The 19,736-nt window shown below is 36.8% G+C and overlaps 2 protein-coding genes across 2 annotated transcripts; one reads left to right on the top strand and one right to left on the bottom strand.

Moving 5' to 3' along the window:
• Positions 1-89: 89 nt before the first annotated feature.
• Positions 90-2,407, bottom strand: LOC130717850 (uncharacterized). The gene is made up of 3 exons (XM_057568226.1): positions 2,251-2,407; positions 1,898-2,109; positions 90-668 (listed from the first exon to the last, which is right to left on the bottom strand). Exons 2-3 carry the CDS (start codon positions 2,087-2,089, stop codon positions 309-311), a joined length of 552 nt encoding a protein of 183 aa, XP_057424209.1. The 5' UTR covers positions 2,090-2,109; positions 2,251-2,407; the 3' UTR covers positions 90-308.
• A 7,896-nt stretch (positions 2,408-10,303) lies between these two features.
• On the top strand, positions 10,304-18,691 carry LOC130717091 (pyruvate kinase isozyme A, chloroplastic). The gene is made up of 6 exons (XM_057567202.1): positions 10,304-11,001; positions 11,075-11,165; positions 11,239-11,432; positions 14,813-14,934; positions 16,646-17,124; positions 17,889-18,691. The coding sequence occupies exons 1-6, from the start codon at positions 10,471-10,473 to the stop codon at positions 18,188-18,190; spliced, it is 1,719 nt and encodes a 572-aa protein (XP_057423185.1). The 5' UTR covers positions 10,304-10,470; the 3' UTR covers positions 18,191-18,691.
• Positions 18,692-19,736: the final 1,045 nt, after the last annotated feature.

Below are 19,736 nucleotides of genomic sequence, written 5' to 3'. Positions count from 1 at the left end.
GACCTGGGTGGGTGAAAACCAAATATTTCCCCAAAAGTGTGGTTCATGAGAATCAAACTTTGTCACTAATCCAATGCCACCGACACCTATTAGATTATAAAGCATATTTATTTCATGTAAAGCATTTGGAATAAGGTAGGATTGTAGTGGTTTCAATCCTGATATCAGAGGTAAACAATATGATCCTTTAGACAAATTGAAACTGTAACAATCTACAAATTAGCTTGGTTTGGTTTGACTCTGTCACTCATCATATAAATTCAGTACATGAAAAATGAATCTCATCCTTAGTTTCCAGCAAACCAACATCATGTTGCTGCTTTGCCAGTTACTTTCTGGGCAATCCATCCAAGACCATCATACAGCCCTTCACCAGAGAGGGCACAGCATGCTTGTATATGCCAATCATGATCCTTGATGCTGTGAAGGGATAGTGCATCAGTGATCTCAGCAGGAGTCATAGCATCCTTGATATCTTGTTTATTAGCAAAGACAAGAATGACAGATTGCTTTAACTCATCATGCCCCAGCAACCTGAAAAGTTCATCTTTCATAATAGAGATCCTGGCTCTATCGCTGCTGTCGATCACTGCAATTACAGCATTAGTTCCGCGGTAATATGTTGCCCATGATGTCCGGAGTCTTTCTTGGCCACCAAGATCCCAGACCTGAAATAAATCACAAAGTAGAGTAATATCCTGCACATGAGTGAAAGCTTGGAAATATACCAAGAACATGTACATGGATTGTAGTCAAAACTAATCCCCTTCACTAGGAGGAAAAAAAATCAGCAAAGAAAGGAGTTTGTAAAAGGTTAAGTGCCTATCTGTTTTATATTTTGATTTTGGTAAAATTAGTGTTAAAAAATTGATGTTGCCAGAGTTAGAACTTGAGGTAGAAAATGTTCAATTGGGTTTGGGAATGATGTTTAAAATGTGAATTTATAAGTTGATTTTGACAAGCCTAAAATTTATTGTGCAACTCAATAGGCACACCAATTTTTTTTGTGGGGGGGGGGGGGGGGTGGGGGACAAACAAGCATTAAAAATCCATCCCCTCTTCAAAACCTAAAGTTTTACAAAGGTATAAGTATAGTTAACTTCCACCCCCTAACTCCTTTATATTTTGATTTTTATAGAATGTGTCAAAACAATTGATGTTTCCAGAGTTGAGAACTTTAAAAAGTGAACTTAGAAGTTGATCTGACAAGCCCAAAATTTACTGTGCATGCGCCACAATTTTTAATGGTAGACCATGTTTATTTATCAAAGCAATACAAAGCATTAGACAATCTGACCTAAAAAACAAAGCTTTCTTCAAAACCTAAAAATCACTAGAATAAGTTGAGTAAATCAATCTGACACCCTTGGGTTCTCCTGAAAACACTTCTTACCCCCCAATACAAAGCAAAGGGTACATTAAGGAGATCATGCCACGTTCATACAGAAACACCTAGCATTTGACAATATCAAATGCCAACTAGACCTGTAGATGTTTGAATCAAAATCAATTCTGCCTACTCACATAAGCTTCTCACCATAATTGGTTTTGGCTACATAATCAATTGTAGAGGTATTTTCAAACATGATATTATATAAAATCAAGGGTAGCCAAACATTCTTAGAAATAGACACACGACCGGAAGTAAACATTGTACAGGGATAAGCACCGTCTAGTCCTAGTGTGTTCAAAACACCATTTTAATGGAAACCTAACAAGATGTTATGGTAAAATTGAACAGTAATTTTCATCACATTTGGATAAATTAAATATGAATGCAGATAGATAAATTAGTTACAGGATCAAACAGCTTGCAGCAATAAAGATGGCACTACACCCTTACAATAAAGGAAGATCAAGATATAAAAACAAATTAGTAAAGTGATAAGTTATGGACCTCGAATCGTATATTCTTGTAGACAAGCTCTTCAACGTTGCTACCAACAGTGGGGTTGGTAGTGACAACCTCACCAAGATGCAATTTGTAAAGGGTGGTGGTCTTTCCAGCGTTGTCCAACCCAACCACCACAATCTTATACTCCTTTGCAGGGAATAGCATGAACCAGAACCTTGACATCAATGCCCCCATCCTCTATCAATCAACTTCACCTGAATAAGGATCAAAAGGGGAATCAGAAAAATCTGATTTTTTTCAACCAAAAAGGAATCTAACTTGCGTTGGATCGATCTCTGTAGAGTTTGCAAATCGAAAAAATCTGCAAAATGGGTGAAGAAGGGAAATGATCGTACCTGGCACAGTTGATTCCGATCAGAGACTGCGAGAATTGGAATGGTGGGAAGGAACCCTAATTTCCGATTTGAGAAGGGAAATTTTGATTTTGATTTGGTTGTTCTGGAAAGGAAAGGAATAGCGTGGTAGTATAAAATTGGGGAATAAAATTGACGTGTTGGATGATATGATATCTGAGTGGCCAGCCACGTAAGCCATCACCAATATTTGGTATACTTTGGAAAATAAAAATAAATAAAGAGTGGGTTAGCCCTTTGTTTACCTCCTTCGATCGAATTTACTATGCATGCACCACCTTCCTTTTCTGCCACCATCTTCAACTTGTCATTAACAACGATCATGGGTGACTCAGTGAGGACTTCACGCGGCACAGGGGTTCTATGGGGTTGCGGATTGTGTTCGTGTCGCGATGAAACCTCTTTCCGTCATAGTTACGAGGAGTTTCACCTTTAAAGCGCACATTCATTAGGTCTAGTCTCCACCATCACTACAATGCATCTTTGCTCGCGTTTCTCCTTGTACGAACACAAGGTCGAAATTGAGGTCTCTAACCAGCTCATCTTCGCATCGACAACAAGCTCGGGTTGTCTCAAATCTTGGGCACTCCTATTCCTCGGACTGCTTCCACCACCATCATCCACCGCTTGAAATATTCGTGACATCTCCACCTTGAAACTCCAACTTGATGCAAAATGAGAGATGAGAGAAGAGATGCAATTTTCAAGATGTGGTGGTAGGAGAGAGGTCTAAGGGAGGTATGAGGATAATTTTTTTTATACGTAAATGTTAGTTGTTAGTAAATTAGTCCATTCACCAGGTTTGAACCTTGATCCTTCAGTTTTTATTACCCTTTTATGGTCGGTTACGATGCGCGATGTTGAGGCGATGACTACAGATCTAGGGTTAGGAAGGGTAAAGGTTGTAGATAGGAACATATAAGGCCATACATTGAAGATGGGGCGAGATAATTAAGAGGCAAGACAGTGAGAGCAACAAAGGGCCGAGGTGGAGGAAATAAGATCTTTTGGAACACGACATGGTGGTGGTGCAACGACTGGATGATAGTAGAGTTGTAGTCTAGGGATTGGAAGTGCAAGGTTGAAGGAAGGGGCATTGTTATATTTTCAATCAAAAAAGTTGTGATGCACCCGTAAACCACATTCTTAAGTGGTGTACATTATATGAAGAAAACTATAATTTTGTTTACACATTTGAATTTGAAACTTTGATTTTTTGGGGTCATTAACAAGTTTTTAACTTGTTCGGGATATAATGAAAGTCTCTCTCAACAAATGACTTTTTCAGAATTCAATCTTTTCTTTTGACTTAAGAGTAATAACTTAAATTAAGTATTTTTTGGTCTAGTTTTTTTTGGTCTAGTAATACTTTCATGTTTTTAACCCTTGTAATCATTATTGATGGTTATGATAGACTAAGACATGATATGATACAAGGGTTGAATTAGAGTAAGATAGTATAAGATGATAAAATTTTATCTTATCCTATGTGTTTTTTTTTTTTTTGATAATTTGGAGGGTCTGAGACCCATCTTATCCTATGTGTTTGATATAAACATGATAATGATATAAATAGTATAAACTTGGGAGTACATATTATTTTTTAAATTTAATTTTTCTGATTTAATAATTTAAAAAAATAATTAGTTTTTTTTTTTATAAATGAGTCTATATACAATTTAAAATTTAATAAAATTAAATTACCCATTATTAATTAGTCTTTAAAAAATTTAAATATATAAGTAAATAATTGATTTTAATTTAACAGTTGCAATTGAAAAATAAAAATAATTAAAAAATTAAAAAAATTATTTATTTTTAAAAATTCATCTCTATATTTAAATATTAAATCATTTTATAAGTAAAAAATAATTTTAAGTAACTAATGACATTTTATAAGAGAAAATTAGTCCATATTTACTATTAACAAATCAATATTTATAAGTATGTAGTCTATTGAATAATTAATTTATTTTTTTATTATCATAATATAAGCTTAGGTTGCTCACTCAATGCACAAACTATCTATTGTATGGTTATTGGTTATGCTGCCATTAGGAACTTCTATATTATCTGTTGTATACATTTGTGACGGTTGGATTCTTCATTCAAGCCAATGAAGTTATGTGTAACTCACAAAGTTTTCCCTTTTTGTAGTTGATCATGGTTGTCTTCGTGACTCCCAAGTCTGACAAGTTCGTTACTTTCCGATTGAAGGTTGAGCCAAAGGTTGTAAGAAAGTTATATACACAATGATTTAAGTTGTTTATAGTTGTTTTAATCTTCCTCTTATTTGTTCTGCCATTCTGTTTTTTATGCAGCTATATTGGCCAGTGAATGAGCAATTTTGTGATTGGTGGAGAAAGAAGTTCGTCGATGGAAAAGTGATGGTTAGGGACCCTGAAGGAAACTCTAAGTTAATTACGAGTGAAGAACTTGAATGGGAAGCATGTTTTCTATCTGGTGTTTATTAATTACTACGGTATTGGTCAAGCATGCCATTGCTGATCCTGTAAGTGGTTTAACATCCCCCTGATCAAACCATTTAATTATTTCACACACCATGGAATAGCAAGGGTCTCAGCTTAAGACTAAAACTGCTATTGAACAATTTGTTTCTTTTGGGTCAAATATGTTTTTAGTCCCTGTAAAATAGATATGAATTGAATTTGGTCCCTCCAATAAAATTTCATAGCTTTCAGTCCCAACATTAATGAAATATTTAACTGCACTAAAATTTCATAGCTCTTAAACCTTTCTTTTGGCATTTGGTTAACTGGAATGTCAGGGTGTCTTAGTTGCACCAACTATTTGCATAGGCTCAATATTATGGCAACACGCGCTAATTTTCATATTGTGACTGCATTTGCACTTCACTTGATGGCTAGAAACTTGAAATAAAAAAGATCAAGCTACCATTCATTAATTCATGACATATACCTGATTCCCTGACAAACATATAAGGGGCATTTAAAACATTCTCAACATGGCTATTTTGAATTTCTCAACTGAATTGATCACAGGACAAAAATAATGACTTTAGTTTCTTTATTTTTTTTATTGGTTTGTACCTAAAGAAATTAAAAGAAGAGAAGGAACTTAGAGAAATTCAATCCCTTTGATGATTTCAGATCAAACTGAGATGTTGTGTTTTTTTAAACTTACACATTATTCATTAGCTCATTAATAATCTTTATTATGCTTGCATTATTTTGCAGGCAATTTGTTGTTTCTTTTTCCTTTTTTGCAAGAAGGTATTATTTTTCTATATCACTTGGACAACACAATATACTCGCTCATTTGACCACTTGATGTCAAAAACAGGTTTAAGTTGACTAGAGAACATTGATAATAGTAACATAAACTTCTAAAGATGCAACAGGAGGATACCTACATGGTGGAAGTCAACCGCCATTAAAAGTGTGAGCTACTGAAGGGTTGGTTGCTGAATATGTGCTGTTTATTTCCAAACAATGTCCATTACTTCATGTTCGTAATAGAATTTGTTGTTTACTGTGTGTTTAATTTCAAGTTTGTGTTGTTAAGTTCGATGAAGTTGTGCACAAGAACCTGTTATGTATTTTGCAAATTATGGCTGTTGCTATCTTTATGGATCTATTCCATAATTCCTTTAATATTTAGTTCCCTTTTCTCAAATTTATGTTGTTGAATTCGTTGCATTTGATATGTTTTTAATCCTAATTAACCAAATAAAATATATTCTAGGTGGAATGTCATTAGATAGATTGTTTCTGAATAGCTGAAGTATCAACCTTCCCTTAATTAGGTTTAACTTTTGAATCAGTTAGGTTCAATGTCTCACTGTACTGTTTTTCAGTATGTTACTAAATCTTTCTTTGACATGTATGATTTAGGCCATTATATGTGGACACTGTTGAATTATAATAATGGAACTATGACACATTATGAGAAAATGAGTTATTCCATTTAAACCCTGCACTTAAATTACCTCATTGAGTTTGAGAATGTCTTACACCTTAGGAAGATTATGTCCAACCTTTTCTAGAGTATTAAATTTTGTGATTTTCGTAACTATTTTCCTTTGCTGCATTGACGTCTAAGAAGTGGATTCATCATTTTACCAGGTTTCTTATGGGACCGGGTTTATGCAGAAAGAAATTTATTGTTGTTCTAAGGACACTTTATCAAATAGGAGCTATGAATTTAGAGTTTGTTTTGTTATGCCTTTTATCATTGCTAATAATCCCATTTAGGTAGATGATCTTTAAAGAATTGCGAATTAGAACTAGAAAAAGCAGCAAGCAACTTCAACATCTATTCTAGAGTATTTATATAAATACTAAATTTTTTCATTATTGGCTTATCTAATGCAATTTTATTTTTCACATATACTTTGCTCTCACCTCTCCTTCCCACGAGTCAAAATCACCTGTCTTAATTCTGTGTCTCCCTCTCTGTCCCGCCTATCAGAATTAGACACGTCAATTAAATATCCACATCACTATTTAACACCGTTATTTCTTTTAAAGCTCTCCGTTTACTGTCTTCCTTCCTTTGATGGTTGATTGAGCAAGCGGTGGCACAACGCAGATTTGGTCTAGAGACTATGCTTCTATTGCCATTCTATCACAATCGTGATTCTCTCCAAGCCTCCTTTTAGGAATTTTTGGGAAAGATATGTTACTTCTCTGTAACTTTCGTCCTATTATTCCAATTTTGTATCCTCGCAAAATAGCACCATGGATACAAAATATTTTCCATTGTGAGTTCCATTGTAAGTTTTTTCCATTTACCAAAACATATCTTATAGAAGCAATCAAAACCCATCGATATGCTGTGTGGGAAAGCAACAGAAGGATGAGGAGAAGATAGACAAATCAAAGAGCAGGGGAAAGAGAAGAGAAATGTCAGAGGCAAAGACATACATAAAAAAAAAACAGATCTGGGCGCGGGTATGCATCTACTTCGTGGATTGGGGATGGATTTCGCGTGAATGGAGAGGAGAAGCAAAGGTGCACACGAGAACGTTGAATTGGGGGCTTTGATTTCTCGTTTTTTCTTCGTCTAAAAAACTCAGATCTGGGAAACATCAGAAAAAAGTACCACAGATTTGAGTGGATTAATGGAACAGACGAACCTTGTTGTTCGATGATTGCCCTTCAGAAAGAAAATGTTTCGTGCAAGAGAGGGGTGAATGGTCACTTTCGTCCCTAAAGTTACAAGCGTCGGGCATATTAGTCCCTATTCTATATAAATGTCGCCCGTAGTCCCTAAAGTTACAAAACATCGATCACGTTAGTCCCTCGGTTAGATCTCGTCAGTTAACGGTAACAGCCAAGGTGATTTGGCACGTTATGTGTCCATGTGGAATTTCCACGTGGATTTAAATATTTAGGAATTTTTTTGAAAAACTTAAAAACTTCAATTTAGTCCCCGAAAAAAATCTCAAAATCAGAAACACTTCAATCTTTCCATCATCTTCTTCCTCTACATCATCACTTTCATTCAATATCCAGGAAATTAACATAAACATAAAAACTCTCATTTTTCTTCATCAACCTCACTCATGAACCAGATCATATCATCAAAAAAAAGTTAAAATATAAGAAATTACTATTGTATAATAATATCACCATGGTCCCTCTCCCTCAACCACCAGTCCTCCTCCCCATCTTCCTCCTCCTGCAACCATCTTCTACACCCTCTTCATTCTTTTGTTCACCATTTTTATGAAAAAAGAAAGAAAAACCTCCTAATACCAACCCTTTTGTTTGGATAAATGATTAGCATCCTTCCCCAACTTAAACCCCACATCCTCCATCACCCATTTGTGTGAGTCATCTGTGATATAACCGGCCCCATGTAGTAGTAAGAAAAGAACAAAAGATTGTGGGGTTTATTTGTCTCAGTCTTATTCGGTTATTCCTATTATCTACCATTTCCAAATCCTAATAATACCACACACTAACTAACCTTGAGATAAGACACATCCAGAAATTTCAATTCCAAGCACTTCTTGCAAAGAAGATCAATACCCAGATCAGAAATCTCCATACACCACTTCAAACACAATGACTCCAATCAGCTACACCCAACAACGATTTGAGCCAGCCCTATATCAGTGAGCCCCAAACACTTGTCCATGTTGAGCTACCTCAACCTCGCGGCGCACGATAGCGCATCAGCCTCTCTACACCCAAACGCCCAGCAGTCTTTCTGAGTTCAAGGTGGGGTTCCAAATCTGGCCCCCAAAACCCAGATTCACGAAATGCTGCATCGAGTCTCGTTTGTTGAAGATGAAGAAGGAGAGGACGGACCAGACGAACCCAAATCGAAGCTCTTGTTGCAGAAGATTCGTACACTTACAAATCTAAGGGGAATGGAAGAAAGGGTGAGGAGAAAGTGAAGGGGTGGCCATTGAAGAAGAAGTTGAAGCTGAAGAAGAATGAGGTTTCAATGTAGAGGATTTGGGAAAGAAAGTATTTTTAGAGTTATTTTGTTTATGGGTTTTGTTGTAGGGTTTTATATGTGAAAATGAAGGTGGTGAGGGTGAGGAATGAGTTGATGATGAAGATTTTAATTTTTTTTTTTTTTATAATTTGGTTCATGAATGAGATGATGAAGAAAGAAGAGAGTTTTTATCATGTTCAATTATTTTTTCTGTGTAAGATGATGAGGAGGAAGAAGATGATGGAAAAAGATTGAAGTTTGTCTGATTTTGGGATTTTTTCCGGGGACTAAATTGAAGTTTTTAAGTTTTTCAAAAAAATTTCTAAATATTTAAATCCACGTGGAAATTCCACATGGACACATAACGTGCCAAATCACCTTGGCCGTTACCGTTCACTGACGGGATCCAACTGAGGGACAAACGTGATCGATGTTTTGTAACTTCAGGGACTACGAGCGACATTTCTATAGAATAGAGACTAATATGTCCGACGCTTGAAACTTTAGGGACGAAAGTGACTATTCACCCGCAAGAGAGAGAGGCATTTAACGTCGTTAGTCCATGAAAAAACTGTGAAAATTGATGTGTACATTTTAAATGATGTGTCATGGTTTTATTGGAGAGACAGGGTTGGAGACAGAGATAGAAGACAGATGATTTCTACTCCCTTCCCACATAGTTTGGATCTCAAATTGTGAAATGTTTATTGTTGATTAAATTTTCACAAAATTCATCATTTTCTATTCACTTGCAGCAATTCCACATAATCCGCATTGTATTGCTTACTGACTAACTGACTATATTAGGTGTATTTTTAGTCTAAGCTTTTTTGAAAGACTGTAATTCAATCTCGTCACGGACTATGTCGACACTCTGTACCGCGACACATGAATTTGATATATGAATAATTATCATAAGTATTCTAATCAAAGACATCATGCTCAGGGAGATATCTAAAGATTTTTTATTTCGCCATTGGTAACGCTAAGTAAACATGGATTATTTATTTACGAACGTATACGCAGTCAATTGCTATACGGTTCGATTACATCATAACCTAAAAAAATCAGGTATAAAGACCCCGTGCATAGCACGGGTCTCAATCCTAGTAAGACCAATAGTTTTACCGTTGATAGGATAGTTCATTTTTAAGTTGTTTTTTTACAGTCAAGTTCATGTTTTAGTTAAATTTATAGGAGTAACTAAATAATTTAACTTTGTAGTAGCAACTAGCAATTAATTAATAATAAAATTAAAATATTTAGAGATTAATATTGTTAAATTTATAATTTAATATATAGAAAATATAAATATTTTAATAATTTTAATTTGAGGTTAAAGTATTGGAAAACAATAAAAAACTGTTATTCTATCCTGGTTTCTAACTCACCTCCACATTAAAGATAAAATTTACACATAATGAATGTGATAAGATAAGATAAAAGACACATGATCGCATATCATATTATCATATCATATCATATCATGTTGGTGCAACAAATAACCTATTACTAAAAACACACTTGAGCCAAAAATAATAATAAAAACGGTGCAGTGAACTTAGCAAGCAAAAAACCTTGGTGTTTTCCGCAGTTTGGGGACAAACAAGTACAATACCAACATCGATAATCACTTCAAAGTTGGTGCTGGCAGTTCAGGTTTCATCTTCTCCTCGTTTTCTCCGCCTCCAACACAACACAACACAACCACCTTCATCACAAAACCTCATTCATTCATTCACACATTCACATTCACATTCACAATCCACCATGTCAGCCTCTCACACCCTCCACCACCTTCAACACTTCACCCCAACACCGCACACCACCTCCATCTACACCCACCTCCCATCTTCCACACTCTTCTTCCCCCGCACCACCCGCCACCACCTCCCCCTCATTCGCTCCACCTCCTCCTCATCCTCTGAAGTTCTCATCTCCGGCGACAACAATGGCGCCGGCCCAGGATTGTCCCCGGATCTGACCTCCTTCGAGGTGGACTCTGTGACAGAAGTGGAGCTCAAGGAGAATGGATTCCGCAGCACGAGGAGGACCAAGATCATCTGCACTGTGGGACCCGCCACCTGTGGCTTTGACCAGCTTGAGGCTCTTGCTGTCGGTGGAATGAACGTTGCTAGGATTAACATGTGTCATGGCACCAGGGAGTGGCATAAGACTGTCATTGACCGTGTCCGGAGGCTTAACCAGGAGAAGGGGTTCGCTGTTGCTATCATGATGGACACTGAAGGCAGTGAGATTCATATGGGTGATCTTGGTGGTTCTTCTTCTGCCAAAGCTGAAGTAGTAATCAACTCTCTTCCATTGCTTTGTTTATGCTATGACTCTTCCTTCATTCTTGTGACCCTTTTTTCAGGATGGAGAGATCTGGACTTTCAGTGTTAGAGCCTTTGATTCTGCTCTACCACAACACACTATCAATGTGAACTATGAAGGTTTTGCTGAAGGTTAGTCTATAAAACACCATTGTTTCTGTACTATTAGCATGATGAGGTTCTGAATTGGTTTCTAATATGTCAGATGTGAAGGTGGGGGATGAGCTATTAGTGGATGGAGGGATGGTTAGGTTTGAGGTGATTGAAAAGATAGGTCCTGATGTCAAGTGTGTCTGTACTGATCCTGGCTTGTTGCTGCCGAGAGCCAACCTCACATTCTGGAGGAATGGTAGTCTAGTACGAGAAAGGAATGCCATGCTCCCTACAATTTCTTCAAAGGTTCCCAATTTTTTGACTCTTGCTTATTTTATTTGCTCAATCTATCTTCGTTTTCTTGTGGAATAAGACATCATTAGCGGAGAGAGTATGATAGAAAACAAGCAACTCAGAAATGTATATTATGTAAAATAGGGAATCAGGGAGCTCAAGAGCTCTACAAAATGGTAACCCTTCTAGAGTGTAAGACTCCTACAAGAGAGATATTCTCTCCTAACAGATTTCTTACCCAAAAGCATGAATGAGTCACCCTATCTTCTTCCTCTCCCCAAATACCCGAACCCTCTCCTGAGTCCACTCTTCTTTTCGTAGTGTAAACCTTCCATATCTTGGGCCTCTCACTTGATGCTCCTATAATTGGGTCCTCATTAGGATTAAGCACAAGTGCCCTATCAGAGTATAATCTGGTCTTGTCATGAAATTAGCCTTAAGCTAATAATCTATGAAACACCGACTCCGACACGACATTGACTCTACGACACGACTAACATCCAAAAAGTAAGACACCGCTTATATGTTTTAAAGTCAAGACAAGTTTGTCTCTTTATAAAGAAAACATCTAAAAAAAATTCTAAGCTCTATGCCAAGGTGTCATTTTACAAGGTAACCACTTTGTTAAAAAAAGAGCTAATCTATCTAACAACTTTCACCTTGATCACCTCATTGAAAAGTATCGCCTCTAGCTCAGCTTCATCAAGTGACAAATTAACAATTTCTTTTATAGTTTGACTTTTTTTTTAAAATGATATCAGTGTCCTAGAGGTGTCGGCTCAAGTGTCTGAGCTCAAAAAAGATTTTTTTTTTATTCAGGCACAACAGAGAAGTGTTTGACGACTGACACGCGTCATCCAGGTTTGGTTATCATGTAGTGTCGGTGTCCGAAACAAGACACTCCATATTTGACAGGTGTCTGTGCTTTATAGCTAATAACCAAAGGTTGCTAATGCTGCAATACTGTCCGGTCCAAAGTCACTGCTGGAAGTAATTGGTGCACATAGGCACCAAGAATTTTGCAACTAAGAGTTCATGAAGTTCTATGAGATGATGATTGTTGTTGAATAATATAGCTCCTTTTGGCTAATTGCCTTCTTCGCTCTAGTCATGACCAGTGTAACATAGGCAAGTTTTATCGGCTTCTCTTCAGTAGGTTCTATTAACTCAATCTAAGTACATTCGAAATCTCTAACAAAGGTCTTCCATGTCTGAAGCTAAAGAGATTTCCACTTCTATTCCTTGGGGTTGCAAATTATCTAAATTTGGAGCTGACTGTATAGGATCCTCAACTTAAAGGGTCAGTTGTTGTGGTTCTTCAGTATATCACGGTTATTAGCTAAGTTGTCAATCTCGGATGGATCCCGGGTTACCATCCCATCCCAACCATGCCCCGAGACGAATTTTTCCATCCTGGCCCAGTTCACCGTCCCGGCCATCTAGGCGGGATAGTGAAGGCCCCAGTTTTCCAAAAATGCACTTTTATTTTGTTCGATCTTTCCCTCTCTTCTGCCCACTTTGACCCTCATATCCTTTGTTCTATCTTCGCACCTTCCCTCTCATAGACCCAGAACCGGCCGACGACCCCCATGACAGGACCTCCATCCATTCTCTGGCGAGCATCACCTCTATTCCACCAACTTTGACCCTCCTCTCTTCTGGTCTATCATGTATTTATCCTTGATTTAGTATGTATAAACATGATAGAACTCAGAATTTCTGAGGTAGATTATTATTGAATATTAAAGGAAAAGATGAGCACAAGGCTCTACCATGGAAAATACTCCAAGAGTCTGCGACTCCTCACCAGAGAGTCTCTCTCCTAACCTAGTTCTCACCAGCAAAACATGCCTCCTTTCTCCTGCTCTCCTCCCTCCTTATATAACCCCTATTAACCTAAAATAACCTAGCTGCCACATAGGCTACAGATATTTATTTTTAATATATAAAATGATATAAAATAACACTAATACTAATTATCTCTAATAACCCCATCCCACTAATCAAGGAAATCCCCCCTAATAAACTGAATCCCACTAATCAAGGGAATCATGCCAGCCCCACTCATTAATCCTCATATCTGGTGTCCTATCAAAATATGGTTCAAGTTATACAAATATAGTCAAAAAATCACTATCCCGGCCATCCCACTTTCTGGGATCCCGCTATCCCAGTTTTGAGGCTGGCCGCAACGAGCTGGGAACTGGGATTTGACAACATAGGTTACTAGACCTGAAATATCCTTTAGTGTGAAGAAAGTCTATGAGCTCATGAGTGAGCCCTTCTTGGATCATTGTGTTCTAAGGTACATAAAGGGCACTCTTCGATTATGGTTTACTTCTTCAACCATAAAGGGCACTAGATCTCTAAGGGCCTATTTTTGTGCTTGTATTTTTCAATGTCATAATTTGATTTCTTGGTGGTCCAAGAAATAATCCTTGGTGGCCAGATCTAGTGCTGAAGCTGAATACTGCATCCTATCACTCACTACAGAAGAACTAACTTGGATCCGATTTCTTCTTAGTTCTGACTGAACTCAAGGTGCACTTCTCCACTAATGTCCTATTTGATAGTCAAAGTGCCATTGCACTCTGCTATAGTCGAGCTCTACTACACAACTGAACAAAGCATTTAGAACACGACATCTTTGTTCGGGAAAGAGTTTTAAATAGATGCCTCCTAGTCACATATCCCAGCTCAAGACCAGATAGTTGATGTTCTCACAAAGCCACTGTTCAACCTCCACTTCTGTGCATTGAGAGACAAACTCTGTGTACTGTTGTTTGCCAACACCCTGAGAATGATAGAGTATTAGATAGAGTATTATATGCGTTTGGTTATCAAGTTTGTAGTTAGCTTGCACGAGGTTAGTTTTACTTCTGTTATTGTTCAGCTGTAGTTAGTTATCACCGTTGTAATTAGTTACACTTAAGCATATCTTACTCAGCAAGCTGAAGAACCCTATAAATACTTGTAATCTAAAACATTTGGTGTGGTTGAACAATACATTCAGTTCTAGCAAATCGCTCTTATTTTTTTTCCATCCCAACGATGAGTTCTTTCATGTTGACTATGATTAGATTGACCTTGGTTCAAATTTATGTGAAATTCATGTTCAAGATCTTAAAACATTGAAGATGATTCATGAGTTGATGATTCAAGCCTTGTAAATTGTAATGCATGTGGTGATGGTAAATGATTTACCATGGGGCATCATGTATCTTTGGTGAAATTTAAAGTCTAATTCTCATGCAATTTTTTGGGATTTTATGCTTTTTACCGTTTGTGTTGGATTTCAGATGATTTATGGGTTGATGCTAGTTTTCCCTTAATCAGAAAATTAACCTTCTCAAATGACATAATTTTTGTTTTTATCTGAATTCCTTCTCCAGGATTGGTTAGACATTGATTTCGGTATTGCTGAGGGTGTTGATTTCATTGCAATTTCATTCGTCAAGTCTGCTGAAGTTATTACTCATCTTAAAAGCTATATTGCTGCACGATCTCGTGATAGGTATGTACTAAGAACTTGTTTTTAATATTAAAGATAGGTATTATGATAATATCAATTTTAATACTATTATTATAATATTATTTCAACATTGACATGGAGCACCTTTAGTTTTCACCCCTTTTATTAGATTATTGTATCATAATTGGCAAGTAGCACAATCGACTGATTTCTATTGATTATATATCATATCTGATTCAGTTTGATCTCCTTTGTCAGATTTATAGCATTTTTTTGTCCCATCCAAATCTTCCTCAGCTTCTTTTCAATATTTGCAAGCAACTTGTATCTTTTCTATGGACCTTCATATTGAGTTAGATTTTTTGGCTTAATTAAGGGAATTTTTTTAGCAAGGCACTAAAGGTAAGTGACTCATCCAAACCAGAGTGAACCAAAGGTGCTATAGATATGTGCCTAACAGAAGGGTCTTGCCTTAAACACCAGAGGCTCTGATCCTTATGGAACTGTGCCTCAGTTTATACCATTAGGCATTAGCATCATGTTTTCGACTTTTCGTCTAATCAAAATCTTCCTTAGTTTCTTTTTAATATTTGGAAGGGACTGTTCTTTTTCTGTGGACCTTCATATTGAGTTAGCTTTTTTGGCTAGATTAAGAAAAGTAATTCAGACAGGCACTAAAGGCAAGCAACTCATCCAAACCAGAAAAGAACCAATGGTACTATAATATGTGCCTAATGGAAGGGCCTTGCCTCAAACAACAGAGGCTCTGATCCTTCGGGAACCTTGCCTCAGTGCCTTAGGCATTACTATTGGAACTTTTAACCGCACTTCCTTTGTGGCTTTAATACCATATGAATTTCAACTGAGGTGCCAGATCCGGTATCACCTTCCCTGAACAAAAAGTGCAACTGACTGAAAGGGCCTACCCTTAAAACACCAAGCGGCTCTGACCTGTTCTCTGGTGCCTCACCGTAGAGCCTTAGGCACACCTTTTGGCACCCTTAACTACATTGGTATCGAGTATGAGCTACTAAACTCATTAGTCAAATCATTTCATTATTTACTGGATTACTTTTCTTTTCCCGTTTTTCTGTTTTTACCTATGTGCTTATTTTTTCTGGGTTGAAAAGTAAGTTTGTTAAGGAAGAGAAGACATCCTCCCTAGAAAACAAAACTAGAACCGAGAAGATTGGAACATGTAACAAAGCATGCCAATCTCTCCACATGTCTGAAAAAGAAACACCTCTAAAAACACCATGACCATAACGCAAGGGTGGCTAACAAATACTGAATACTAAATGAAGTCCAGAGGCAAACAAGATCACAGCACCTAGATTGGTGCTCTGATACCAATTGATGGAACCCTGATATTATTCAACCAAGAAAATGTACAAGAAACAGATGAGTATTCGAGAGACTCATCACTCTCCCTAATTCCCAATTCCAAATGATCCCCAAAAGATACCTAAACCCTCTTCACACTCCCTTATTTATAGGCTAACCCTTAACTAACTAACTAACTCTATAGGCTAACCGACTAACTAACTCCAAGTACCCATCACCCGTGCACATATTTTCGGACAAAACATCAAGAGGTGTTTTCTTCTGTAATGTCTTTAGTTTTATTCCTGTGAAGTTATGCAGTCCAAACTATTTTATGAGCCATTTTTTATGTTGGCTTTATACTTTTGGGATGTGCTAATATTGAGAGCTGAAACTGAGATTCTGCAATGTGGTGAATCTGGTGATGCAGTGACATTTCTGTTATTGCAAAGATAGAAAGTGTTGATTCATTGAAGAACTTAGAGGAGATCATTCAAGCCTCAGATGGAGCTATGGTGGCACGAGGGGACTTGGGAGCTCAGATACCTTTAGAACAAGTTCCATCTGCTCAACAGAGGATTGTTCAAGTTTGCAGGCAGAAGAATAAGCCTGTCATTGTTGCGTCCCAGCTACTTGAATCCATGATTGAGTACCCTACACCGACAAGAGCTGAAGTAGCAGATGTTTCTGAAGCAGTAAGGCAACGAGCTGATGCTTTGATGCTTTCGGGTGAGTCAGCCATGGGCCAGTTCCCTGATAAGGCCTTAACAGTTTTAAGGAGTGTCAGTTTGAGAATTGAGAGGTGGTGGAGGGAACAGAAGCGCTTCGAAGCTATGGCACTCCAATCAGTTGGGACTTCTTTTTCAGAAAAAATATCTGAAGAAATCTGTAATTCAGCTGCAAAGATGGGTAAGCAGCCTTAACATAATTGCTCTGTCTGTTTTCCATTTTTCCCATTTTTTTTGTTACAATTTAAATTTTCTTCGACTTTTTCTATTGCATATTTGATTTTCTTTGTAGCATTGACATATACTGTTTAAAAGTTCAAAGTTAAAATGTTTATATGATGTTATACTGCTTTCTAAATGTTATGTTTAATAATCAAGGGAATGAGCCTAAAACCATTTTTTTTTGTCTTTGATGGGTAATCCCGTTCGGGAAATTATAGCAGTTCCTCCTAACAAATGACTTTCTCGGGTTTGAACTTGTGTCATCATCCTTATGGGAGTTTAGTTGGCCTACCACTAGAGCAACACCTTGTTGTTTTGGTGAGCCTAAAACCATATAAATATATAATAGTTTCTGTAAGAATGTCTGTGTTTGAAGAAACTTACATGTTGAATCTTAAGTCTTCTTCAATAATTTAGCATTTTTGTCTTTTACTTTCATACTACATAAAGACTAAGAAGGAACTTATTTAAGAGGTTTTTTGCGTTCTTGACACTACTTTAGGAGGACTCATTTGATAGTTTTCATATTTGAAACCCTATAACTATAACAATGACTGATGACTGGTTAGCACACTGCTTCACTCTTTTCCGAGTTTAATTCTACTTTCCTGGTCAAGAGAAACCAAAACCCCTTTTTTGTTGTTTTTTTTTTCCAGTGTTCTTTGCTTTTGATTTGTTTAGTGGTGAATCACTGTATCTTATTTTGAGTTTTGACTTTGGCAGCCAATATGTTAGAGGTGGATGCGCTCTTTGTTTACACTAAGACAGGCCACATGGCATCTCTATTGTCACGATGCCGTCCTGACTGCCCAATCTTTGCTTTCACTACCACTACATCCGTGCGTAGGCGCCTGAACCTCCAGTGGGGCTTGATACCTTTCCGCTTAAGCTTCTCTGATGATATGGAGACCAATCTCAACAAAACCTTTTCATTGCTCAAGGCCAGAAATCTGATCAAATCAGGTGACCTTGTCATTGCTGTCTCAGATATGTTGCAGTCAATACAAGTCATGAATGTCCCTTGAGAACATCTTCCATTTCTTCTGAAAGCGCGGCTATATTTCCTGTTGTTTGTTCGAAACTTCGAATGCTGCAAGAGTGCTGAAGATGGAGCAGAGAGAGAGAGAGAGAGAGAGAGAGAGACTACATGAATGAATTCTGTCATTTTAAATCTAAAGGATGCAGCAAACTTAAGTTTGGGAGAATTTTTGTTTTATGCCTCTGGAGTTCTTTTTCAGTTGGGTGAAGCAATATAGTAGTGTAGTGTAAGATTCACCCCTTTAAGTTATAAGGAAAATCTGCATTTTCTGTTATATTGTATCTTTGTATTAGCTTTCAAGTCATATTGAGTAAAATGTGATATTTCAATAAAGATTCCAATGTAGTCACTTAACACTAGGCAGTATGGACTATGGATCCGTGTCAGTTATGCTCAATCAATGTATGCATGTTTCAAATTTTCTGTATGCTACTCATTGCAACTTTCTTTAGTTGCTTGCTTCACTTGGAAACATTAGGCTTTGATACTTACATATTCATATTGTGATTGTGGAAAGGAAAAAAAAATAACCTTACCAAAGCAAGATTCTTCATTGTTCATATTGGAGTGAATGGTCAATTTAGTCTCTAAAAGAAGAAAATATGCTTGAAATTTTTCAAATGTGTAAAATGTCAGTTCAATTAGTCCTTACGGACGGATATAGTCAATTAAAGCGTCGGTGAAGTTAATCTTTGCAGAGAGATTTTCAAATGAATTTCTCTCTTCTAGGAACTACTATCTTTGACCATTCACTGTTCATATTGCTTAAGGAAAATTCCTTTTCTTTTTATTTCGTTGCTTGTGGGCAAAAGCTTGTGGAGTGCACACGACAAAGTCACTCAATGATTAAATCCCAAACGGATACTTCAAGTTTTTATTCTTGTGGCATTGGCTCTTTCACAAAGTAACTGTTAAAAGCTGTGTTGATAAATTTATTCTTCCAAGAAACTGGTATGACTATGTTCATACTTTAACAACATAAAGCTTGCTTTAGAACATTCTTTGCTTGTAAAATTGAAGTTGGAGTCTCTCCCTATTGTGCCATAATATGGATAGAGTTGGCCTATTTGGTGTTTTTCTTTTTTATGTACCTGACCACAACATATGATAAGAAAATAATCATAAACTTGATAGAAGTAAAGCTCATAGTAATGTCATTACTACCGAAACTTGACCAATTTCGTTTTTCTTTTTTAGAATTATAATTATTGGAAATCTGAAATTTGAGGCAAGTAGTGGTGTTCTTTTCATAGATTTCTTTGTCACAAAGAAGTTTAAAAGCAAAAAGGTATCACATATCAAGTAATGCAAATGGCAAATCCCTGGTCAAATTTGATGGGAAGTTACATTGCATACTTCACAATGAGTTCATTAGGGTGCATCAGTGGGTATATTATTGGAGAAAAAAAATGTAATAATAGTTCATTTATGGCATTTATTGAACATAGTTATCAACTTTTGATGTTTCGGTATTAACTTCTATGAAAATATTGCGATAAAACAGCAACTTTTTATTGTTATTTGTCAGTGGA

This window comes from Lotus japonicus, chromosome 5 (genome assembly GCF_012489685.1).
Source record: "Lotus japonicus ecotype B-129 chromosome 5, LjGifu_v1.2".
In the NCBI taxonomy this organism is placed as follows: domain Eukaryota; kingdom Viridiplantae; phylum Streptophyta; class Magnoliopsida; order Fabales; family Fabaceae; genus Lotus; species Lotus japonicus.
The sequence above is the reverse complement of the archived record's forward strand: the minus strand, read 5'-3'. Positions and strand labels throughout refer to the sequence as shown.

Coding starts and splice junctions, on each gene's coding strand:
- LOC130717850 (XM_057568226.1), bottom strand. CDS start 2,089: ATGGGGGCATTGATGTCAAGGTTCTGGTTCATGCTATTCCCTGCAAAG. Junction 669..1,897: donor ACAAGAATATACGATTCGAG/GTCCATAACTTA, acceptor GATTTATTTCAG/GTCTGGGATCTTGGTGGCCA.
- LOC130717091 (XM_057567202.1), top strand. CDS start 10,471: ATGTCAGCCTCTCACACCCTCCACCACCTTCAACACTTCACCCCAACA. Junction 11,433..14,812: donor TCCCTACAATTTCTTCAAAG/GTTCCCAATTTT, acceptor TTCCTTCTCCAG/GATTGGTTAGACATTGATTT. Junction 14,935..16,645: donor GCTGCACGATCTCGTGATAG/GTATGTACTAAG, acceptor CTGGTGATGCAG/TGACATTTCTGTTATTGCAA.